Source organism: Ictalurus punctatus, chromosome 14 (assembly GCF_001660625.3).
Source record: "Ictalurus punctatus breed USDA103 chromosome 14, Coco_2.0, whole genome shotgun sequence".
NCBI lineage: Eukaryota > Metazoa > Chordata > Actinopteri > Siluriformes > Ictaluridae > Ictalurus > Ictalurus punctatus.
Genome location: NC_030429.2, coordinates 19344040 through 19368860, shown reverse-complemented (window position 1 = coordinate 19368860; position 24821 = coordinate 19344040). Strand labels below are relative to the sequence as shown.

Here is a 24821-nt window from a genome sequence, read left to right as displayed (position 1 = left end):
CTAATTTCTCTGATGATCGCAAGATTCAATCTGGAGTTGAAGTTCAAATTCAATTCAAAGCAGCTTTACAGAAATATATACATTCAGGGTATAAATTTTACATTTATAAATGTATCCTCATGAGCCAACTAGAGGCGACAGTGGCGAGGAGAAACTCCCTGAGACGATATGAGGAAGAAACCTTAAGAGGAACCAGACTCAAAAGGGAACCCATCATCATCTGGGTGACACCGGATAGTGCAATCATAAATAATTCCCTTCTATAACTGTGTACTACATTGTCAAATAGTGCAATTGTGTAGACAGGAAATTCATTATAGTTTTCACATGAAGTCTATTTTGTTGAAGTTATCAACTGTTCACTGATGGAGACTTGAGTGCAAAACTGTTTGTGGAAATTACAGTTCTATAGCTGTCATAGCAATTGCAGTCCAAAACCATCTTCATGGTTTTCTTCATTATCAGTAATCTCATTGGTTGGGCTCCACAAGGTCCAATTAGCCCTATTTGGAACGGCTCAGCAGGTGAAACACTTGGTACCTAGATCCCATGGAGGCTTGCAGCTATCCTCTGACTCCCGGCAGCTTCACCTCCCCTTCTTTCTCTCACCAAGTGTCCTCTGGTCAGACTCTCTCAGGAGTCGTTCCACTCTGTCCAGATGGCTTGACCAGTCCCATGTCTGCAACAGGAAGAGGCTTGACCACTTGATGTCATTAAAAGTATGCACTTGCTCTTGTTTATTGGCAAACCCTCATTTACAGCACAAACACAGGCTTGGCGGATACCACAGAACTGGCTTAGCAAAGGAAACCCGACTCATTGTCATGCAAATAAGCACCCACTACACAATAGAAAATTATGATGATTCACTTTGATAATTTTTATGCTTAATTTTACACATATTGATGAACACAAATGTGAATCTTTTCTTCATACTGACATCATAACCTCACATTCCACGTATAATGATTTTTGCTCTCTTTACAGGGATACAGAGCTTGTAAATATGACAAACCCAGACAAATTCATCTTCATATCCAGGAAGCACTTTATCCTGGTCTGGGTCACAGTGGATTTTTGCTCCTGAGAACACTGGGCAGGAATATATAGCTTACATAGGGCTTAGTGGCATTATCCATGCTTCATAGATGACTAGATTTCCATTCCTGGAAATTATAAACCTGGAAATTATAGTGTGCACCAAAGTCCTAAATCTTTCCTTGGACATGAGCCAGTGTTCATACATCCTTTTTCCATGCTACTTATCATACACAGGGTTGCGGAGGAGCCTAGAGCCTATCCCAGAGAACTCAGGGCACAACCTGGACAGGGAGTCAACAAATTGTATGGCACAATCACACACACATTCACACACTATGCGTAATTTGTAAATCCCAATCAGCCTACAGTCTGCAGTCTACAGCCTGTATGTCTTTGGGCTGGGGGAGGAAGCTGGTGCGCCTAGAGGAAACCTGAAAGGCACGAGGAAAACATGGAAGAGAGAATGCAGGTTCTGCACAAACAAGGTGGAGGTGGGAATCGAACCCCCAACCACAGTGGCATAACGCAAGAATGCTGACCACTAAGCCACAAAAATTTTTATCCATTACAAATATCATTATGGACCATCAGCTAACTATTAAAACCATTACCATTATTTGTCCTTAATGGTATCCACTGGGCATAACATGCCATCAATAGAAATCAATAGCCTCAAATGACCAGTAGAGACCCACAGGGACCATTACAGCTTCTATTAAAATTAATACAAGTTCCGTTATAACCATTAAAACCATTTCAGATTCTATTTTATGATTCTATTTGTTTGTTTTTTAATGTATAGGCTCCAAAGATGCAAAGATGTTCTAAGCCATCATATCATCTAAATATAAAATTTTATCTTGCACATCTCTTACAACATGGCCTGAGTAAAATTTACAACCTAGATATAAGTCCCTATAGTCACCATCTCGGATTTTATGTGCCTCACTCTGTGTGTGTGTGTGTGTGTGTGTGTGTGTGTTACACTGCATGCCTGGTGTGTGCTGTATGGGGGATTTGAGCATGACAGTGAGTCAGGGTACTGGTCACTGTGTGTGTGTGTGTGTGTGTGTGTGTGTGTGTGTGTGTGTGTGTTACACTGCATTCCCGGTGTGTGCTGTATGGGGGATTTGAGCATGACAGTGAGTCAGGGTACTGGTCACTGTGTGTGTGTGTGTGTGTGTGTGTGTGTGTGTGTGTGTGTGTGTGTGTGTGTGTGTGTGTGTGTGTTACACTGCATTCCCGGTGTGTGCTGTATGGGGGATTTGAGCATGACAGTGAGTCAGGGTACTGGTCACTGTGTGTGTGTGTGTGTGTGTGTGTGTGTGTGTGTGTGTGTGTGTGTGTGTGTGTGTGTGTGTGTGTGTGTTATACTGCATTCCCGGTGTGGGCTGTATGGGGGATTTGAGCATGACAATGAGTCAGAGTAGCGGTCACTCTCTCTCTCTCTCTCTCTCTCTCTCTCTGTGTGTGCGTGTGTGTGTGTGTGTGTGTGTGTGTGTGTGTGTTACACTGCATTCCTGCATTCCCGGTATGTGCTGTACGGGGAATTTGAGCATGACAGTGTGCCATGGTACCGGTCTCTCTCTCTTTCTCTCTGTGTGTGTGTGTGTGTGTGTGTGTGTGTGTGTGTGTGTGTGTTACACTGCATTCCCGGTGTGTGCTGTAGGGGAGATTTGAGCATGACAGTGTGCCATGGTACCGGTCTGTGTGTGTGTGTGTGTGTGTGTGTGTGTGTGTGTGTTTGGAGGCGGGCAGTGGATGAGAGAGAGAGAGAGAGAGAGAGGAAGGCGTGAGCTCCTCTCAGTGTCTCTCTCTATCTCCATGCCTACATTTCTGTAACATTTACATGTTGCGGTTTGTTTACTGTGTATCGTACATTATCCAGGATTCCTTCCGCGTTGCTGTTTTATTGGTTCTGCTCTCTGCTTTGGAGATTCCCCGCATAGTCAGTGTGTAACTGGAGACGGATTAGAGGAAGCGCCATTGGGGAAAGAGGAGCTAAGCGCCGCTCAGATGAGGTGATGGGCTCCGAGATGCTTTCAGACTGCCCTCGTAAGAAAACAAACCAGTTCTCGTTTGCCATGTGCACGCTTTCCTAGTGGAAAAAAGAGAGAGACGAAAGCAGGAATGACTACACACGAATGAATGAATAAAAGTAGCTAATACGGGTTAGTCTTTCCAAAGTGGCCCATAGTGTCATATTTGTGTCGTGAAGTGTTGCTTAGCGACAGGAAGTCATTGTTTAGGTTGAAGCAGCTTATCAAAACAGACAGCTTTACACTACAAGTGTGCTCATTTACTGCGTAAAATCTAGTGTATAAATGTATTTCCTTATACTCCTTATACTGTTAAATTTGATTTTCAGATTATCTACATGGCATATTTATAGCTGCATCACACACACACACACACACACACACACACACACACACACACACACATGTGTTTCTACAACAAGCCAGAGTAGGTGCAAACTGCAGTGCTATTCCAAGCCTTCTCACATCACCGGGTATTTTTGGGAAGTCTTCTTCACCACAAGGTTATTTATTAATCGTAGTGTTGGGTTTTCGAGGCTCAATTACAGTCTAGGCGATACAATTTTGAGGTGCAACATGGTCTTGTGAGGCTGCATACGCTTTTTGTCCTGGTCAGGGTTGAGGTGGATCCAGAGCATATCCCAGGAACACCAGGCGAGAGGTGGAAATACACTCTGGATGGGATGCCAGTCCTTCAGAGCACCGAGCACACATTCATTCACACATTCATTCACACCTAGGGGCGAGTTAGCATAACAAATTCATCTACCGTCAATTTGGGAGGAAACTGGAGAACCCAGAGGAAATACACATGGACATGAAGTAGAACAAGCGAAACTATGTCCAGACAGTAACCAGAGCTCAGTATCAAACCTAGAGCCGTAAGGGGGCAACACTACTCGCTGGCCACCGTGCTGTCACAAAAATTGCTATCTTTTCATTCACTAACTACAGGGTGTCCCAAAAATCTTCATACATAGTGGAAATTAAGACTTTTTAGGAAAATGTCTTCCACAATTATTCATACTTAGTTTATATTATATATATTTTTCTCAGATAGGCTTTGAGAACACCTTTGACAAAAGAAGATATTGAAATCATTCTCATGGCTGTATTGAGAAGCTGTCGCAAGGTTGCGATGGACTTGAGCAGGAAACATGGCAAGCACATCACATATGACACTCTTGTCAAACTTATTAACAAATTCAAAAAGACTGGAATTGTTGCGGACTGACTGAGAAGAAATGGACGTCCACGAACATCCACTGACAAAGGCACAAACGATGTGGTGCTGGCAAACATAGTCCCCTGTGTGTGGAGACATTTGGGACAACTTATAGCTTTCTAGGAATACACTATATGGCCAAAAGTATGTGGACACCTGACCGTGACAACCATATGTCCCTGTTGAACATCCCATTCTACATTTAGTCCCTCTTTGCTGTTGTATGTTGCTTTGTGCACAGGGTTATTGTTATGCTAGAACAGGTTTGGACCTTCCTGAAGGCAAATCTTAATGCTACAGCATACAAAGACATTCTAGTCAGTTCTGTGCTTCAATTTTGTGGCAACGGATGGGTGTGAATGTTAAGTGTCCACATACTTTTGCCCATATAGTGTACTAGTTATCTCTGTTCAGTTGCCTCTGCATCTGTACTTGACAGGGAGGAGGTGTGTGGGATCATTTACGGTCATGGGTGCCTAGAGGAATATTCGGCTCTTTTGCAGGTTATTGCACTGTTAGCCCTGCAGCTCTGCTCAATTTTCGATGTTCAGCCCCCTTTGGCCCAGTGTCTTCTCTTGAGCCCTTGGATACACAGACCTTTACAGCACCCCTTTAAAGCTTAGAGTTACCCACTGTGCATGTCCAGTAATCTACAAATGCGCAACGCATATTCAGCTCTTTTCAAATAAAAAGTCACTCTCACAGTTACACATACAGACCACCTTTAAACACTGGGCAGCCTTCCAACAATAGTTTAACAATACATGCAAGACTTAAGGTTAGAAGTTTAAAATCTCAGTATTAATCCCTAATATATTCAAAACTACATGTAACATGCCTAGAGTTAAATTTAAATGCATTGCTTTGGTCAACCAACCAGAAGAAATGAAATGACTGGCAATGTATTTTTATAAATATATTATAATTTTATAAATTGTGTTTTCTTCAGTAGTATAGCCATTTGCAAATTAACCAACATGCCCATTTTTAAATTACACACAATAACAATTATTTTTTAAAATTATTAATGCTCTGTTTAGACTTTGCCTGATGTGCAATGTTGGGCTGGGCGATATGACGATATAGTATCGATATTATCATTTATTTCACAACATGCTTTTTGGGGTTATCATTGACATTGTAATAGCATTATTATTAGTAGTAGTAGTACTAGTAGTAGTCATATTTTAATAATTATTGTAACATATAATAACATTAAAATAATATTATAATACAGCTATATATTATTTATAAACATTTTTAAATGCAACACCACTGCATTGCTGGCACTTTGTGAGCAAACCTATATATCTTAATATATATTGTGTATCGTAGAAATGCCTTTGAGAATCATGATATGGTATTTTTGTCATCACCCCTTACTACAGTGGAGTTTATTTAAGTGCGGATGATTTGGGGTAGTCATCCTCTAATTGTTAAAGGAATACGGGGAACTGGTTACATTTCAGTCAAATTATTTATCTTATATTCATAGTTGATAGAATTTGTGCTGAAATGCTTAATTACCTATGCCATGTACTGTACTCATACACTTATTACTTTTGCGTAATTCAAGTTTGGTAATCTGGTACTCTCTCAGTTCTTGTCCTCTGTCTGTTTTTTGAGGAGGTGACTGGATGGCGAGGATTAGAGGAATGGAGATAGACGTCCGCTTCCGTTATTATTTCCAGCACCCATGGTTGCGCCTGGTTGTAGCCTACCTCGTCACCTTCTTCAACTTCCTCATCTTTGCTGAAGACCCTGTATCCCACAGCCAGACAGAGGCACACATGATAGTAGTGGGAAACTGTTTCTCCTTCATAGTGAATAAGTATCCGGGTGGAGGGTGGAACTTTCTGAAGGTGTTGATGTGGATACTGGCGATTATCACAGGACTCATTGCTGGGAAGTTCTTCTTCCATCGGAGGTTGTTTGGTATGTAAGCTGACTCTATTTTGTTTTGGCTATTTGGCATATGATTGTGGCATGTAATACTTTTTAACAAGCAGTGTTTGTTAGTGTTTGTGGTGCTGGGTAGATCCATTATATGCACTTACACTTTTTAGGTATTTGTGTACACTTTGGTGGTAGGACCTAGGTCTCACAACACATACTGTACAAGCTGATGCAGCCTGTAGCATGATGCTATTTGTGTACTTGATGTTTTTAATATTCTTGACTGTACAGCTCTTACATGTAAGGTGAATACACTTGGAAAAATGGAAGCTCAAATAATAACTAACACCCCATCTGTTATAGTGCATGGTGCTGCAGAATCATTTAAAGTGTAGTGAACATGACATATTTAGGTCACAGTATGAAAGTACTCCAGAATACATCCTTCTGGTGGCCTCTGCCTATTTCTAACATTTCTAAACTGAACTGCCTGGCCCTCTGAGATGATAAACACATTCAAAATGAGCTTAAACTGTTACAGTAAACACATTAGAGCATGTACAAATGCACTGTTCATCAATGGCTATCAGCGTTGCTGTAAAAATATTGACCTGTTGTTATTGAACTGTTTCAGCATGAATGAATTCTGTGCTGTATAAACCTGACACCTCAGTCCTTAGCTGTTTTTGGTTTCTTGGTAAGCACAGTCGAGTAATATCCTGTGAATCAGATAAGTATTTATAGAATGAGCTCTTGCAGCCTATCAAGTAACTGAGAAATTTTGGAGTGCCTCAGACATTTTCATTAAGATGGTATGATTAGAGTGTGTGAGGAATAATTTGGATGATACCACATAGCTGTTGAATTGTCCGTTCTGATTGGTCAGCAGGTGTTGATCAATTTTCGATTAATGAGCACAGCTCTGAAAGTGCAGGCTGCCAGGCAAATCACAGGTTTACTGTATGTTAATGTCCTGCAAAAGTCTGCATTCTTTCACCTCCACAATATTGCATGACTTTGGCTAAGGCTTGACGATACTGCAGGGAAAAAATATCTTTCTGAACGATTCTCGATTACTATTTCTTCGTTTTGTTGTTCTTACATAATGCAATTGAAAAATTCTGCAATTTATTTATGAAGTTTTTTATTTATTAGAATGGACTTTGTAAAATGTAGATGTGCAAAAATAGTAACAGCGCCATCTATAGCAAATAGTGCAAACAATGGTTCTTTTATAGAAAGATAAAAATAAAAAACAGCAACAATGCTCCATTTGCTATAGGTGGCGCTGTTACTACTTTTGCACAACGTAGTGAACCCGTCTTTCTCGACAGAGTAAATGGGGACCATGTCTTGCGTGACATAAAATGCCACCGCAACTGAGAGGTCAACTTGTTCTTCTCAAATCCGTGTTCTTTCCTCGTTTACAAAGGGACGTCAAATCAACATGGCTGCATCAGAAATAAACAAATCAAACAAAACTTCTTACCTTTCAATGAGTTATACTGTATATACAAGTATTAGCTTTAGATTGGTCAACATACAGACATATCCATCCACCATTCATCTTCTATACCCCTTATCCTTCAGGGTCGTGGGGAACCTAGAGCCTATCCCAGGGAGCAGGGGCCACAAGGCGGGGTACACCCTGGACAGGGTGCCAATATATATACATTTTTGTCTGTTGAAACGTTCTGTAAGGAGAATGAATGTTTATAGCTGTAAGTCACGTTGAAGGATGAAGTGTCATTTGTAATGTAGTGATATTTGATATTTTATGCTTTTTTATGAATTGTAAGTAAGCTGTTGGACAGCACAGTGGCACAGCAGATAGCATCGCTGCCTCACAGCTCCAGGGTCCCCGTCCAAACCATCCTGTGAGATTACTTTTGTTTACATGTGCATAGGGTTTGACTATAAGCCTGTGGTTATTGTTTATAGAGGCGCATTTTGTATTATTACTCTCCCGATGTTTAATGTGGCCTGTTTGCAACAGATTAACTAATTTATTGCAGTGTTATCATTGCTCTGCCAGAGAAAGAGGCTGTGAGTAAGAGGCTTTATTTGGAATTTACTTCTATTACAGAAAACAGCGCCTCTGAATCCTTTAGTCACGTTGTACAGAACTAGGCTAGCAGGCAGATAAACATGCATTCAAATGGTATTACTTTGGTGTGGGTGTGGGTGTGGATGTTTTCTGATGAGCCTCTCATCAGTTTTCTGATAAGATCTCTTGTTACTGTAGAAGTATTTATGTTCCTAGAGTAAAACTCATATAATTAGTATATAATTAAATACACATAATTGTTGATATAGTGAAGCTTTCTGTAAGAGATGGTTAAATGACATTTAAAGTGACAGATATGCTGGTGAGTGAATGACTGTTTATAGTTGCTATAGGAACTAAGCTAATGTTGTGGCTGTCACACAATGTTCAATGTAACTATAAACTGATTTCTAAAAAAAAAAAAAAATTTAATTCTTTAATTAAGAAAAAATGCAGCCATTGGGAAATTGCTGTGGGATAAGAGGAATAGAACACTATCAAACAAGGATATTTTATTAAAGGAAACTAATCACACTAGCGGTCGACATATAGTGGATTTTACCCGTACCGATAACCAAGTTGGGCAGTACAGTACCTGCCGATAACCAATTACTCAAACGACAGTTTTAAAAATTGATACTGAATGAAAACTGTCATGGAAAAGACTTGAGAGCCATCACATGGTTACACTTGATTCATGTTCTTGGTTAATTAGCACTTGTGTATATATAGTTACGTTTTGCACCGGTTGTCTTGCATCTGCCTTTCATTGCCACATTATACTTCCTGTCTCTTTTTGTTCATTGTTTATGTTTCTTTGTGCTTTTACCTTGCCGCGAGTGCATACTCCTGTGTTTAGTTTTGTGTTTTGTTTGTGTACTTTATTAAACTTTATACTTCAGACTGTATTTCCATCTGCCTCCACCCTGCTTTATCCGACAAAAACACAACACTCAAAGTAAAATACTGTTGAACTTTATTACAAAAATAAACAGTACCGACTGTACCATGAAAATGTACTGTAGTTTTTAAAATTAAATAAATATTAGTATATATTAACTGTTAATAAATATTAAAGTAAATAATAGACATACATCCAAACTGAACCAAAAAGTAAATAACAAATAAAAATAGAGATGAAATGAATCAAAAAACACTTCAACTATCACCACAAAAAAATTTGTCAGTGATGGTTTTTAATTTGCCTCTAGAGGCCGCTCTCGTACTGTATAATGACGGCGGACCCTTCTCAGTCGGGAAAAACTGGACACAACCCGGAAAAACTGGATTTTCGGTGTGGCAAAACTGATCAATCGGTCGACCTCTAAATCACACACTGTCATTTATTTTCTTTGAATAAGTGCGTCCTGTCATGTTTTAGTCATTACTTATGTCATATCTGTCCATTTAAAAGTACGAGAGAGAGAGAGTGAGAGAGAGAGAGAGAGAGAGAGACTTAAACTATCTCCCTCTGTCTTTGTCATCATCTCTACATGTATTTACTTTCTCTCTTTCCATTGGTCTTTGGCCTGTCTTTCTCTTTCTCTCTCAGGGTTTATCTTTGTCTTTCAGCCTTCCAGATCTTTCAGCCTCTGTCTCTGTCTCTATCCCGTGTATAAATTAGCCGCTAGGTGTTGTATGTCACATCCTCTGGTCTTCAAACATTTACTGTGAAGGACATTGCACCCAGCCCACAATCTCCCTTCAGGAAGCATTTTCATAAAGCTTCTCGTTCCACACACCACACCGTGAATAATAAGTGTAAATAAAGTGGAAAATCTCTTCCTAGATGCACACCACTAGATGAGAATATATTAACAGATCACATGATCATGGCCCCCTAATAATCCCCATCTTTGTATTGGCTACAACGCTCTCCTCTCCACTAATAGCTGGTGTGTGGTGAGAGTTCTGGTGCACTATGGCTGACGTTGCATCATCAAGGTGGATGCTACACACTAGTGGTGGTTGAGGAGACCCCCCGCATACTATGTAAAGCGTTTTGAGTGTCTAGAAAATGCTATATAAACATAACTGTAACTAACTAACAAACATTATTCCTCAGAGGCAGATCACTTCAGTCAGTCTCAGAAGGGAACAATGAGCTTTCTAATGACAGCTATGTGGTAGCTTACCGAATACTGATGAAGGGTGAACAATCAAAGAACAATCAAAGCCTTTTGTTGTTCATTGTGCAACCCACTCTCTGATCTGAAATGCCTCAGAAAATGAGTCTGTTAGATTTAGAAGATGAATGCCAAACATCCTACTGGAATAAATACAGAGACACAATTTGCAGAATCATCTTCCTGTGTCGAGGCCCTTTAAATTCTATATTCTGTGCCCCTTAACTGCTTTAAAGGATTAAAACAATTGTCAACCTAAAAAAATCGTACGTCTATTTGCATTTTCTTTACTAATTCACTCAATTTAAAGCACCTCAGAATGATCTAATGTTAATACCCATCTAAAGTGTGTCAAAAGACATCCACTCACTGTCCACTTTAATAGGAACACCTGTACACTGAGTCATTTATTTCAGAAACTGCTGATCTCTTGGGATTTTCACAGACAACAGTCTGTAGAGTTTACACAGAATATATGTCAAAATTATCATGGTATTTAAAGGTGGAAAAAACGGAGAATAAACTAGAATCAGCTTTCAGCTGCTTGTTACTGTGAGAAATTGTGAGTTAGTCAGTGTTCTAAAAGTTATGCTGATATGATATTTCTACTCACAGAAAACACATTATTAAGTGTTATAAATCATTGTAATATCTATACCTTTTTCTCACATTTCCCAGACCTAAGTATCGGGCTTGGTTTTTAATGTTGTAAGTGAAGCAGTCCAAGTCCAATCAGATCACATTCCATAGCTATAGGTTAAACTCTCAGTATCCAAAGCTAAAAGTGAAATGAAAGGGAGTCATTGAATAATGAACACTGCGATGAATGTAGTTGATTTGGTTGAAAAACCACAAGCTGTCATCTATCCATCAGGATGTTGTGGTCCACTTAGGTTGAAGGTTGAAGGTTTATTGTCATTGTGAAGGACAACAAAATTGCAGCTGCATCTCCAAGACATAGACATGTTATCGACACAACCCGTATTCGTATCCTACCCTCCCCGCATGCCCTTCCATCTGCTTACAAAGAAACAGTCAGTATATTTTACACATGCAACATGCAACAAAAGAGAGGTGCTTCCATCCTGCCCTCCCCACGTACCCGCCCATCTGCCCCTATTAACCATATTATTTATTGCAGGGGTAGTTTTACACACACACACACACACACACACACACACACACACACACACACACAAGATCTTTAGTTTTTTTCACATAATGTAGTTATTGCACAATTCCTGTTATTGTACATATAAAAGGAATGGCACATATTCCCTAGTTACTTCCCATAGTTATTGCACATATTCCCAAGTTACTGCCCGTAGTTATTGCACATATTCCCTAGTTACTGCCTGTAGTGATTGCACATATTCCCTAGTTACTGCCCGTAGTGATTGCACATAAATTAGTTATTGCACAGAATCCCCAGGTAATTTCCCTCTTTTCCATACTAGATGTGGTTCAAATTCTCAGTTGTGCACATACTGCATTGTAGTTGCACTAATTCTTAGTTACTGTACATGTACAAGTTATTGATATGGCCTGTAGTTGCTATAGTTGCCCGTAGTGTCCGTGAGTGATCTTTGCCGTCAAGGTGAGGTACTGTTGACTGGTGTGAGACAGTTCATAATGGTGACTGCTCTAAGAAAAAATATATATATTTTTAAGTCTATATGTGCACGAAGCTATTGTCTTGAACCTCCAACCTGATGTGAGGAAATTGAAGAGGTCCTGACCGGGGTATGTTGGGTCCTTGATAATATTGGATGATCTTTTTAGACAAATCAAAGTGTAGATGCTTTCAGCGTCCGTTAGTTGGGTACCAGCTTTGATAATCCTTTGGAGTGTTTTGTTGTTGTTGTTGTTGTTGTTGTGGTTCTTTTGTTGTTGCATCCAGCAGCCTTGTTGCAGATAGCATGTTATTATTATTATTATTATTATTATTATTATTATTATTATTAGTCAACTGTTTTTTTCCCTTATCCTCAGTGCTGGTCTGGCGTATTCCAAATGTGTTTGGTCACATGGCATTACATTAGAACTACATGGGAAAGAGAGGTTTATGGCATATGCTGTGTGTTATTCACAGGCTCAACAAAACTGGACAGTTGAAGACTTGAAAAACATCTCCTGATCTGATGAATCTTGATTTCTGCTGAGGTACACAGACCAACATCATGAATCCATGGACCCAATCTGTGCACTGTTGACACAAGGCAAGTTGGGTCCATGGATTCATGCTGTGGTGTAATGGTGTGGGGAATGTTTTCTTGGCACAATTTGGGTCCATTACCAGTCAATACCAATCAATCATCGCTTGAATGCCACGGCCTATTTGAGTATTGTTGCTGACCATGTGCATCCCTTCATGCCCACAATTTACCATTTTCTAATGGCCACTTCCAGCATGATAATGCACCATGTCTCAAAGCAAAAATCATCTCAATCTGAACATGACAGTGAGTTCAGTGTTCTTCAGTGACCTTCCCAGTCACCAGATCTGAATCCATTAGATCACCTTTGGGATCCGGTAGAACGGGAGATTCACAGCATGAAAGTGCACCTGAAAAGTCTGCAGGTATTGCTTGAAGCAATCATATCAACCTGGACCAGAATCTTGAAGGAATGTGGAATCCATGCCATGAAGAATTGAGAAGAGTTGTTTTGAGAGCAAAGGGAGGCCCTACCCAGTATTACTACAGTGTTCCTAATAAAGTGCTCAGTGAGTGTATATATGGTAAATATTCTCAATCAATAAAATGATTTACCTTTATCCAATTAATCATTATGTAATTATTTACCTATATCCTGTACACCTCTAAATCTGGTTTCATTTCATCCTCATAGCTATTCTTTTAGGACAACATTATGTGTAATTCTGTGACTCCATTTTGAACCTTGATGTTTATGGAGACTTTAAAACTGAATTTAATACTGCTTTGTTAAAGTGTATCAAATTACATTACTTTTAAATAATAAGATACATTTTTCGCAACAATAGTCACGATGTTTGGACTTGGTCACATTCAGTCTTTGCCTGATTTCACTGAGCAGTCACACCAGACCTGGCAACCCTGCATACAGACACTGTACAAGTAAGGACTGACCCTTACTGCAGATCTCAACACAACTCTGAACTGTGTACTGGAGTTTGTCAAACAGGGACATCTCTGCCATAATGCATGCAGTTTTAGATAATTATATAAAGAACAAAAGCTGTAACCCAAAATATTATGTCCCTGGCATATAACATTTTAAACATGCACTTATTTTGTGTGTAAAATGAGGTAATTTGTCACATTACTTGCACTGTTTCCTTTCTTCATTATCGACTTGACACACTGCCATGTGCTGAAGCACTGAGTATAAAGCAGTGCTTGTCTCTGATGTGTGGAAATGGCAGGTTTGCTTTGTCTGGAAACGGTGTACAGTATCTGTGTGTTTGAACAGGCGAAACAGGACGCCTTGAGCGGAAGAGCACAGCTGCTGTGTGGTGTGTTTGCACACCTGCTGTGTTCTCACTGCTTAATTCACCACTCAGAATGGCTGCTAATTTCATTTCCCAACATTTTCTGATTAGGCTTGAACCCGGAATTGTGTGAGCACAGTGTTTATTCTTGTCAGTAGTATTTAAAGCCTTGAGAAATGGCTGAGCTTGCATCGTTTATTTCAGATGACATCATTGACCAGGTACCCGTAGCTAAAGAAATGATATTCAGAGGTGTTGAAATAGGCTGTTTATTCAGAGAGTAAACATTAAATAGCCTTCTGCTTTGTTAGACATGTGGAAAGAACAGGTGTTTCCTATGTCCGAAGAGAAAAGCTAGCAAATAAAATAAGCCTACTGGTTTCAGTAAGGAGGATTTCTGCTGCCTTTTGTGCACACTGATTTAAAAAACACATACCGCAGATAAAATATGCACATATTTAACACCTGTAGTCTACTTTTGGTGTGTTCTTTAATAGCAGTATCCTCTAACGGAGACTAGACAGCGGTATACCCATCCCTGATTAATTGATGTGACCAGTGTTTCTGCACTTATCATCTCCCAAGGGTCAGTCATGGCATTATTAAGCCACAGCCCTTTTACAACATGATTAATGGACTCTCTCTGGCTGAGTCCATGGGGAGCTGGGCACAAGTAGTTAGGACTAGGGTTCGGTTAACCCTGCACAGCCAGGAAGCCCCCAAGAGGAACACACAAAGAATGACTTGACATTTATAATGTGCCAAAAAGTCAAGAAAGGCTTGTAACACTTTTGAGGATTGAAATATAATAATGCAAATTACAACGTGTCAAGGAGGGAAGGTTATTCGTATTATTATATCGTATTATTCGTAATAGTAAAGTTGAACGACCTCCAGTTAGAAAGTACACGTTTCTGCTTTTTCTTTAAAATACGTTTTACAGAAACATTTACCGAATAAATGATCAAAATGGCCACAAGAATGGCTTGAATTTCAGTTTATAAAAGCTATACAAACTCTGGAATTTACTGATTGGTCAGAAGGCAACTTTCTGCAATATTAGATTTGAAAAGCCAGTGTTATAATAACAAATACAATTAACATACAGTATAATTATGTAGTCTTTGGCTGCAATTGGTTCAATTGCAAAATCACAAAGGGGCTAGCAGGCACTATGATAAACTTTATTACACACGTCTAACATTACTCATTGTAATGACTTTATGACACTGAGAACTTACTCTGAAACGCATGAATCCTACCGTTGGTGACTCTGAAGATGATGGTTCTCCCACAGGTTAAATTTATATATGGGTTTCTCCTTACTTACTTTACTTCCTTCCTTCCTTCTATCATTCCTAGTTCTCTCTTAAAAATGTGACTATGACGAATGAAATTCCACAAATTTCCAATGAGCCTCCGAAAGCCATTGCGTGTCAGAGCCATCGTGAGACTCAGGCTCACGAGAAATGGGAAGGCTTTTGCTCTTCGGTTTTCAGTATTTTATTTCTTTATTCGTTTAGAATATAGAGTCATAATCCATTTTCCATGCATTCCAGTCTTGATTAGTGAAGTATGTGCTTTACACAAGTAAAAAATCTGTAAAAACCTGTCAAATAACCTTTCTCTGGATCCAGAGGTGCTGTATTTTTCAGAAATAATTATTTGCCAATATTCAAAACAATCAGCAGATGTCATCAAAACTGGTTGAACAAATCTGTTACTAGAATGGAATTTTGAAAAGGACAGTAGTGGCTCAGTAGCTATGACTCTGGACGACTAGTGGGAAGGTTGGGGTACTCGAATTTACTGCCACTTTTGGACCCCTGAGCAAGGAGCGTATCTTAAGTCCAGAAACTAGAAGCTAGTAGGCTTAATCAGGATATTTAGACATATGTAGGCTTTGTAGACCTTAATGATTATGCTGGGAGATTTCAGATAGTATTTCCTAAATCATTTTGGGTCAACTAGTGGATTAACATTTTTTTGGCATTTTTTTGTTGAATTCTGTTGTATTATTTGAATGTCGATAGATATTTATTTTTGCACAGATAGGCAGCACATGAATAAAGCGGGCAATGCTACCCTGACACAAGGCCCAAAATCACCCCTGTTAAAAGATTCCTGCCAGAGTAATTTCCCTGCAAGACCTCTTTCCCTCTCACGGTGGCTCCTGAACACCCACCCTCCTGGTGTCCCTGCAGCACAGGCGTGCCATGGCCATCTTCTGCCTCCTCCATCTCTGCTGGAAGTGCTGGCTGGCAAGAATATAGAGCACGGGGTCCAGACAGCTGCTGACACTGCACAAGGCCTCCAGGAACTCATAGGCTATGTAGAGTGTGTTCATGTTTTCGGTGGTCACCATGCCGATGAATCGCATGAACACTAAAGTCACAATCATGATGTGATAGGGGGCATAAGACAACAAGAAAACCACTAAAGCCGCTGTGATGAGAACGAGAGGTTTCCCATTTCTGCGGGGAGCCAAAATCTGCATTCTGGAGGCCTTCCTTCCTGGCATGCTCCTCAACACTTTTGCCATCTGGGTGTAAAAGGCACCCATGACTACAAATGGCAGCAGGAAACCCACCAGCGCCCGCATTAGCGAGATGGTCGTCACATAAGAGAATGGGCCGTGGATGTGGTCCATGCAGACTGTCGTGTTGCCAGGGCGGCTCACGTCAAAAGTCATGAATAAATCAGGAATGGAACCCAAAATGAGGATAATCCAGGTTAAAATGGAGCAGAGGCAGGCTTTTTTACCATCCCACCAGTGCAGGGAGCTGATCGGGTGGACCGTGCCAGTGTAACGATCAAAACTTATCAGAACCAGGAAGAAGATGCTACCATACACATTGATGTTGAAGAAGATCTTCTTGAACTGGCAGAAGATGTTCATGCCTTTTATATGTGGCTGACGGAGGGTGAAATAAACAGTAAATGGCAGCAAAAGGAGCCAGGCGATGTCACACAACGCCAAGTTTAGCAGGAACACCGTCCCTGTGTTCCAACGCCGTCGACAGCACGTGAAGTTCACAATGGCCGCCATGTTACCCAACAACCCCACTGGTAGACCAACGACAAATAAGACCAGCAGGACAGAGCAGTACCACCTACCATCCCCGAACTGACTGCAGAATGGTGTGGTCTCATTGGAGTAATCCAGGAACGCTTTCTCATGGTGTTCTGTGAGGAGATATGGAGACGGAGCATTTTCTCAAAAAGTCTAATGTGTTGGTCTCTGGGTAGCAGTAATGAAAAGCATGTTCAAATTTAAGCGTGATTTCTTATTAGTGCTTATTTATCATATCTAAATGTAGTTTTAAAATTGACAATAGAATATGTCCAGTTTTCCCCTTCAGGTTTTGTGTCATACACTTCCAATATATTTGTCCCATTAAATTGCACACCAAGCTGTGTTTGTAGAAGGGGCTTTTATTAATTAGACTTAACATATTGCGTCCTGTAGCTGGCATAATTGTTTATTTTTCCATTTTAATTTTCATTTTAGTAGAAAAAAAAGCCTCACTATGCCTCACCTTCCTGCGACTGAAAGCATTTTAAAGCAAATCTCTACATGGAAAATGATGTCAGATTAAAAATCAAAGGTTATGTATATATTATATACACTATACAGTTATCTAAATTGAGATTATGAGCATCTACTGTCTGTCCTAATTGCTCATGTGTGGAAAAAGTTGAGTTCTTACCAGGATCATAAGAGTTATTGATGAGAAAATGGATCATGCTGACAGACCGCTGCTCTCTTCTCTCTGTCTGTCTACAAACTCCACCCACTTCATCAATCAACAACGGATAGTGTGTGGGTGGGTGTGTCTGTGTGTTTTTAAGGACATGGCCCTGGTATATGAGAGTGTAAATACTGAGATCTGCAAGTATTTATATTACATCTAGTACGCCTACACTATGTTGGTATATACTGTGGCATTTTACTCCACACTGAGTTGATACTGAGCTTTCAGGACTTGTTGACAGTGTTGTTAGGAGGCATTTATAAGGAATAATCTTGTTTTTGGTTTACTTCAATAACCGATTTTGCAATTGTGGAGCTTGTGAGTTATAACCACCAGAGGGAGCTGTCTGCAAAGGGACTAGGGTTTTTTTTTTATGCTGGATGGATGTCCTGGTTCTAGTTCTGCCATCTGTATTGCAGTAAAGTACACTGATTTAATATTACTCAATATTACATCTGTTAACTCATGTTCTATTATTACAAGTCAAAGCATTTTCTATCACGCTGACTTTACAATCCTCGAACACATTTGTAGGCATCTCTCTCACTGCAAAAAAAAAAAAAGGAATTTCAAGAAAGTAAAAAAAAAGCTTTGTTTCTGGAAAATTAGTCTTATTTTTTGTTTAAAAAGAAAAGTAATATTGTCAAACATGATTTGCATTACAAAGGTAATCTCATTTTATGAAAAAAAATATATATCTAATATATCTAACTTAAGTAACAAGCTACAGCAATGGTTTGCATAATATACCAGCAGATTTATTTTAAGACTAAGACCACTTGAGCAGCTATGTGTCATGGTTATGCTGAAATCCACACTGAACTACATTACCCATCAGCCCCAGCATGTCACATGACCATGTCACATGTTCCACTGATCACTCACACCTGTTCCTCGTTACCCCTAATAAGCTATAACCCCTATAGAAGTTCTAGTTTATCAGCACCTAATTGTCAAGCTTTTGTTGTTGTAGTGTTCATGTGTCCTACAGCTGCGCTCATAGTCTGCATGTTTTTGCCTTGTTGTTAGGTTTATGGTTCTTGTTTACATAGTTTTGGTTGTTTGTTTCGCACTTTATTCAAAAAATCTGTGCTTGCATCCGCCATCTTCTACAATCCCTGACTCTGTGTTGCAGAGTTTTCCCCTGTTTTAATAAAAATGCTAAAAATAACAATGCTTCTGGTGCTTTAGTTTAAGATAGTCTCTTATATTGCAGTGCTCTCTCTCATTCACACACACGTACGCTAAACATTAATGATATTACTGTATGAGAATTTGAAAATTGTGATGGCTTTCTGTTTTCTTTTTTAATAATAAAAGACCCAAAAGACTGACTTTTAGTTAGGTGTGTGTGTGTTTGTGTATGAGCACACATAAAAATCATGGATCTGAGCCATTTGTCTATCTTTGTCTCTCTCTCGCTTTCTTACTCCTAGCTTAAAGTGCTGATCAGTTGTCATCCTCCAGTCTGGGGTCATGCACAAGGCCAAAATGAATAGAATGAATAGAAGCAGATGGCTGATTACCATCAGGGTGATGTTTGTAATCACATTTAAAAATGAAAGTGCCCAAAACACACACACGCGCACACACACAAAGCTTTTTGGCTTTTTTCTGTTAGCGTCTCTCTTTCCCTTCTCTATGTTCCTCTCTCTCACACATTCACACATACACAAGTAATCAGTCACATCTACACACATACCGTTCACCTCCACCAGAGCTAAGTCTTTGAACGCCCAAAGCAATTAAGTTCATTCATGCAAATCAGTCCAATTATGCAACTAAGACAGACCTTGAAATTACCCAAACTGGGCTCAGCACAGAAGGCAGGGAAATGTTCAGGGATATGTTTAGCAGTTAAGAGTTTCCGAGGGAGAGCCTTATTACAGTACAATATAGATCAGTTTGTTCGTAGTATTTCAAAGTCAGTGAAAGCACAATGAGATACACAATTAAATATTTTGATAAATAAAGACATACAGGCATTCATTCATGTCTGAAATAAAAGTAATAATCCTGTATTTTATTAGAATAAATATATATTTTTATATGATAAAAGAACTGATGTTTAGAAACTTGTTGACAGTGTTGTTAGGAGGCATTTGTAAGGAATAATCTTGTTTTTGGTTTACTTCAATAACCAACTTGTTACCTAATAGGCCTGGGTGATAGAGGACAGTGTAACTGAAGTCACCTACATCACAAGTTATTTGGAAAAGTTTCAAGAACAAAGCTTCTACTCTCATCCAAAAACAAACTCAAGTGTTTTCAGTTTGCCAGACACTACTGGAACTTCAAATGGGATCAGGTTCTCTGGTCAGATGAAACCCAAATAGAGCTTTTAGGCAATAAACACCAGAGGTGGTTTTGGCACACACAGAGAGGTGGCCATATGGAAAAGGGTCTTTCAGCAGGTCAATGATCAGGGTTGGCGGCAGGGCATTCGGAACAAGGGGGCCTCGATGTGTCACTGGGGGGGCCTACCTCATCCACCTCACTAAAATAATAATAATTTTAAGAAGTGACAAAGTGTTAATAAAGTACCATATATTTTCCTTATAATTGTGGATGCAGTGTGTTTGATCAGACCCCTTTTCCAGACCTCCACAGGTAATTAAAGGTGGTGGCAGCGGGATAATTTTGGGTTGTGAGTAGTGTAAAGAGAGGCTCATATTTCATATTACCTTAGCCAAAAATTATTACAATAATAATAATAATAATAATAATAATAATAATAATACCACTTTACTAAACCTATTTTAAGCAAAGATTATGTATGGCACATTATAAAAACCATCACGTCATCACCCGAAGATGATAAAGAGCAAGGCTATGCATAAAGCAGTCGCCTAAATAATAACAATCAGCACTGGTCACATAACCACATACATCTTACCTTTAGAAAAGCTGCAGGCGACGAGTGGAAGTGTTAAACCTTCTCAAAACGAGGTCTTTCCATTCGTTGCGAAATTTCAGTTATTGTTGAATTATCAAGCTAAACGTAGAATGTTTTAGACAATGTCAGCTTTGCAAAGTTTGCTCTCATGACCGCACTCAATCATTATTTACATCACTGTCGTAATAGCAGCGTGTATGTAATTAGCTGATTATGACTGTATGTCATGACGCTATTTTTTGTCAACTTCTACTCTTCATTCATAATCAGTATTCATGGTAAATCTAAATTCATTTACAATATTGTTTTAAAAAATATATTTAGTTAATTATTAATATATCAAGAAGTAAGGGGGCACAGTGGCGTGGTGCTGAGTCCCAGAGGCCAAAATCGCGTTCACGGGGTGGGGTGGGATACTTACCAGAGGTGAGGGGGCACAGTGACCTAAGTGGCCAGGCCGGGCCCCCTGGGGCCCCCTCGTGGTGCCGACACTGACAATGATCCAAAACATACATCAAAATCAACACAAAAATGGTTTACTGACCACAAAATCAAGAGGCGAGTCCACCAGCGTGATCCTCAAAATTGGAAAGATCTGGAGAGATTCTGTATGGAGGAATGATCTCAGATCCCTTACCATGTATTCTCCAACCTCATCAGGTATTATAGGAGAAGTACAAAGTATTGACTAAAAGGGTGCAAATAATTGTTGCACACCTATATTTAACACAGTTAATTGTTTGAGGGATAAACCTGTGTTTTGTTTAAATTGTTTGCAATTGAGCAGAGTGTTTGTGTGAATTTTTTGAACAAAAGATCAAAAGGTTAAACAATAAAGACAATTTTTCACAGCCTTCTTTGCTCATATTTACCAATGGTGCCAATATTAGTGGAGGGCACTGTAAATATGTCCATCGGTCTCATTTGTGTAGTCAGTGTAATCATTTTAAATTGTGCCTAAATAAGCTAATCAAATAATTATGATGAAATTGGAGTTTTTATTATGCATAAAATTCTTCTTGAACATTGTAAGCAAATTGAGGCTATTGAATAATCCTCAGTCTAATGGCTGCGCCAATTAGGAAGATGCTTGCAGAAATTATGAATGAATAAATCCAAAGAAAGTGCTTGAGGGTCATGGCAAGAAAGGGAGGGACACTTATTCAAAAGCTTGATTACTTCAGGTGGTGGTGAACCCTGAGCCATCTCTGGCCTTGAACCATCTCTGTGATGGTTCACTTTACAGTACAATGCTTAAACTGGAGTCCACAGCATCCCAGATTATAGTCCCAATGACCTCTTCACCAAACTGTCATCACAGAGCTTGTTCAAGTTTATTCATTACATATACATTACAGCACAGTGAAATTCTTTGGTGTGCATATCCCAGCTTGTTAGGAAGCAGGGATCAGAGCACAGGGTCAGCCATGATACCGTGCCACTTGTGCAGAGAGGGTTAAGCACCTTGCTCAAGGGCTCAACAGTGGCAGCTTGGCGGTGCTGGGGCTGGAACACCTGACCCTACTGGTCAGTAAATCAGAACTTAACTGAACACTCTGGCTGGGTAAATGTAATATAGAATTGGGTCAGGTGGCTAAGCCTCAAGGCTATGTCCTGATGATGGTAGAAATGCTACTATTCCACTTCATGATGTTGCAGCTTGTGGACCCCAGGATCTTTCACTTGTGCATTTTTAGTGCTAAGTTGTTATGCACACAACATGACATGACAGGCTCTTTTCAAATTTATCACTGTCACAGAGGAAGCCGACCATAATTGTGTCAGCAGGAATGAAAACTGGAAGGAGGACTGGTAGGGACACATGCTGTCACCTATTGGTTAAGATATTAGATCAGGTGACAGATCGGAGATGTGTTGACACGATTTTGTTCGGGTCTTAGGGATTGGGGACAGAGTTGAAGAGTCCAGATGTTATAAGACATGTTGGAAGCCCGTATTCATCACATCATTGACTGAGCACTTTGCCCTGTAGGCTAATTCAAAGGAGGGTTCTTGAGTAATTTGAAATGGACCAGGACCAAGCTGGCTTCTCTGAGCCCCAGGGCCTCAGAGTAATGGGAAAATAAATGGCCTCATCATGCCTGAATGAAGGCCGGAGAGCTGTGTCTGGGAAAGAGAATAATGCAGGCTATCACTCAGACAAAGAGAAGGCCCATAGGCTCATGATGCTAATGCAGCAGTAAAAGTGCAGTGTGTAGGTCAGACAAGAGGAAAAGGATGTGTTTAAATCCACAGACACTGAACTCATCCTCATGTTGCTGGCTTCAGACAGGCACTGCCTGTAGTTCCCAGTTTGTTCCCAGTCCGACTGGGTCTTGGAAAAGTAATAATCCAGAACAAGTGTAGTTACAGTGCTTTACCATTTGTGTTTTCATTATTAAAGAAATATTTCTCATAATACCGGAGACTGTCCTTACTTTCATTCCACGTAATTATGTTACTAGCTGTGTCACTGTCTAATTTAATCCTCACCGCTTGATTTTATATTGCTTGGCTGTCTGGAGCTCCACTCAGACGCTTAAAATCGGTGCATAAAAATAACGTGTGGTTTTATGAGGACTAATATGGATTTTTCTTCTGTGTTTGTGTTCATAATTACACAGCCAGCTAATCACTCTTCTAAAACACATCTAAGAGGTGAGCCTCCGTAATGCATTTTTAATGGCGGCGATTAAACATTTGAACAGCAAATCATAAACAGTAGTATAAAAAGCCATTACGAGTAAACATTTGAAATTCATTTATTAAAGTATAAATAAAATTGATTTCCATGAACTCTCTGCATGAGCGCAAAAATACTCAATGTCTCTTTTCCTTAACTGCAATGAGGTTTATTTTCTTACACACGATGGGTATTCATTGCATTCTAGCACAGTCAGCACGTAGTGGTTAACGATATTAATGTCTAAGGGTGTAAAACTGATCATTCGTTTGAGATAACGTACATATTATAACATATTACATTATTATCCTACCATATATGGATGGAATTTGCTTTCCTATACAGAAGCTCAACAATATAATATGCCTCTAGGGGTCAGTAACTGACTGTTATTTTTGTTTTCATATCCATGAGATATTCGCATCATGACTGCTGTTGTGGAGAAAGTGAACACTGAGACCTGGAGTAACATGGCTCTGATTACATGCTCTTCAGTTTATTAATTGTTGTTGTAATATAATGTTGGTGATTATAGTTGGCTGGTATGTGAGCTGGCTTCAGTTCGATCACATCTCAGATCACAGCAGCTGGGCATACACACAAAGCAGGAGAAACAATCCTTAAACGTGACGAGTAATGATAGGAAAGACATTAAACTAGGTTAGAAAATGGAGTTGAAAAGACAAAACAGTGTTAGATGTTTTTGTACCACTTCAGTGTGCATAGGGGATGTTGTGTTTGTTCTCCTTGGCGACACACTGCATTATTAAGTTGGGGCATTGCAAAACTAATCTAGTAACAATATAAGAAGAATATTAGAAATGTGATTTATTCATTATTCAGTGCCCAGTAAGTGTTTCCTTTTAAATGCCTGTTCTGAGCTTAAAGTAAGATCCTACGTAATGGTAATGGTGCAGCTTAAACTCAATTTCCCTGAAACATCAAGGCAGAGGAGAAACAGAAGGACATGATTACACATTCAGAGCAGACACTTTGCTATCTGAATCAATCTCATATTCTCAGAGAAGGAGTATGCGCAAAAGAGTTATCCTGCAATGATTTGATTTGATTTTTTATTTTTTGCAATAATTTGATTCCCAAGGGAAGAGAAACGAGAAACCTTTACAGGTTGTGTGTGTCAGAACAATCTCTGTGATCATATAAAGTCAACATTAAACCCAAACAGCAGATTAGAATGAGGAAAAACGCCCCGCAGACTAGCGAGTCGTTTATATCACCTAAAACCCATTTTACTGCCAGGTGAATTATCATTAAAGTGAACTTAAGATGATGGACTTGCTTTGAATCAAATTTAAAGCTCTTTCTCATCGATTCTGAACCGAGACTGATGATAAATTGTCGGGAAACGCTACTAGGGATTGTACATGCATATTTGAAAGGTTTCGTTTTATGAAGATGAGGAGTTTGTACTTAGAATGGGCTCTTCTCTGTGTACTAGGGCGGTTCCTACGACTGAAGATGTTTCGTGAGGACCATGGCTCCTGGATGACCATGTTCTTTAGCACTATCCTTTTCCTGTTCATCTTCTCTCACATCTACAACCTCTTCCTCCTCATAAGTGAAGGCATGAGGTAAGACGACGCTTTGTTTGTTTTGTACTACCATCTACCCATGTTTTCC

General features: G+C 39.6%; 2 protein-coding genes across 4 annotated transcripts in view; one reads left to right on the top strand and one right to left on the bottom strand.

Moving 5' to 3' along the window:
- Positions 1–2799: 2799 nt before the first annotated feature.
- Positions 2800–24821, top strand: part of tmem117 (transmembrane protein 117) — a 50595-nt gene continuing 28573 nt past the window's right edge. Inside the window, exons 1-3 of one of the 3 annotated variants that reach the window (XM_053685522.1) lie at positions 2800–3096; positions 5932–6240; positions 24640–24772. In XM_053685522.1, the coding sequence (XP_053541497.1) occupies positions 3066–3096; positions 5932–6240; positions 24640–24772 (473 nt within the window). In that variant the 5' untranslated portion in view covers positions 2800–3065. The remainder of the gene's footprint in view (positions 3097–5931; positions 6241–24639; positions 24773–24821) is intronic. The other 2 variants (XM_017485755.3, XM_017485754.3) reach the window with 2 other exon arrangements.
- Positions 13705–17642, bottom strand: LOC108275145 (P2Y purinoceptor 6). The gene is made up of 2 exons (XM_053685523.1): positions 17557–17642; positions 13705–17032 (listed from the first exon to the last, which is right to left on the bottom strand). The coding sequence occupies exons 1-2, from the start codon at positions 17591–17593 to the stop codon at positions 16008–16010; spliced, it is 1062 nt and encodes a 353-aa protein (XP_053541498.1). The 5' UTR covers positions 17594–17642; the 3' UTR covers positions 13705–16007.

What these genes read in the sequence shown, in the direction of transcription:
- LOC108275145 (XM_053685523.1), bottom strand. Translation starts at nt 17,593, where the DNA reads ATGATCCATTTTCTCATCAATAACTCTTATGATCCTG. An exon ending in CAATAACTCTTATGATCCTG is followed by an intron (nt 17,033 to 17,556) that starts GTAAGAACTCAA and finishes ATCTCCTCACAG; the next exon opens with AACACCATGAGAAAGCGTTC.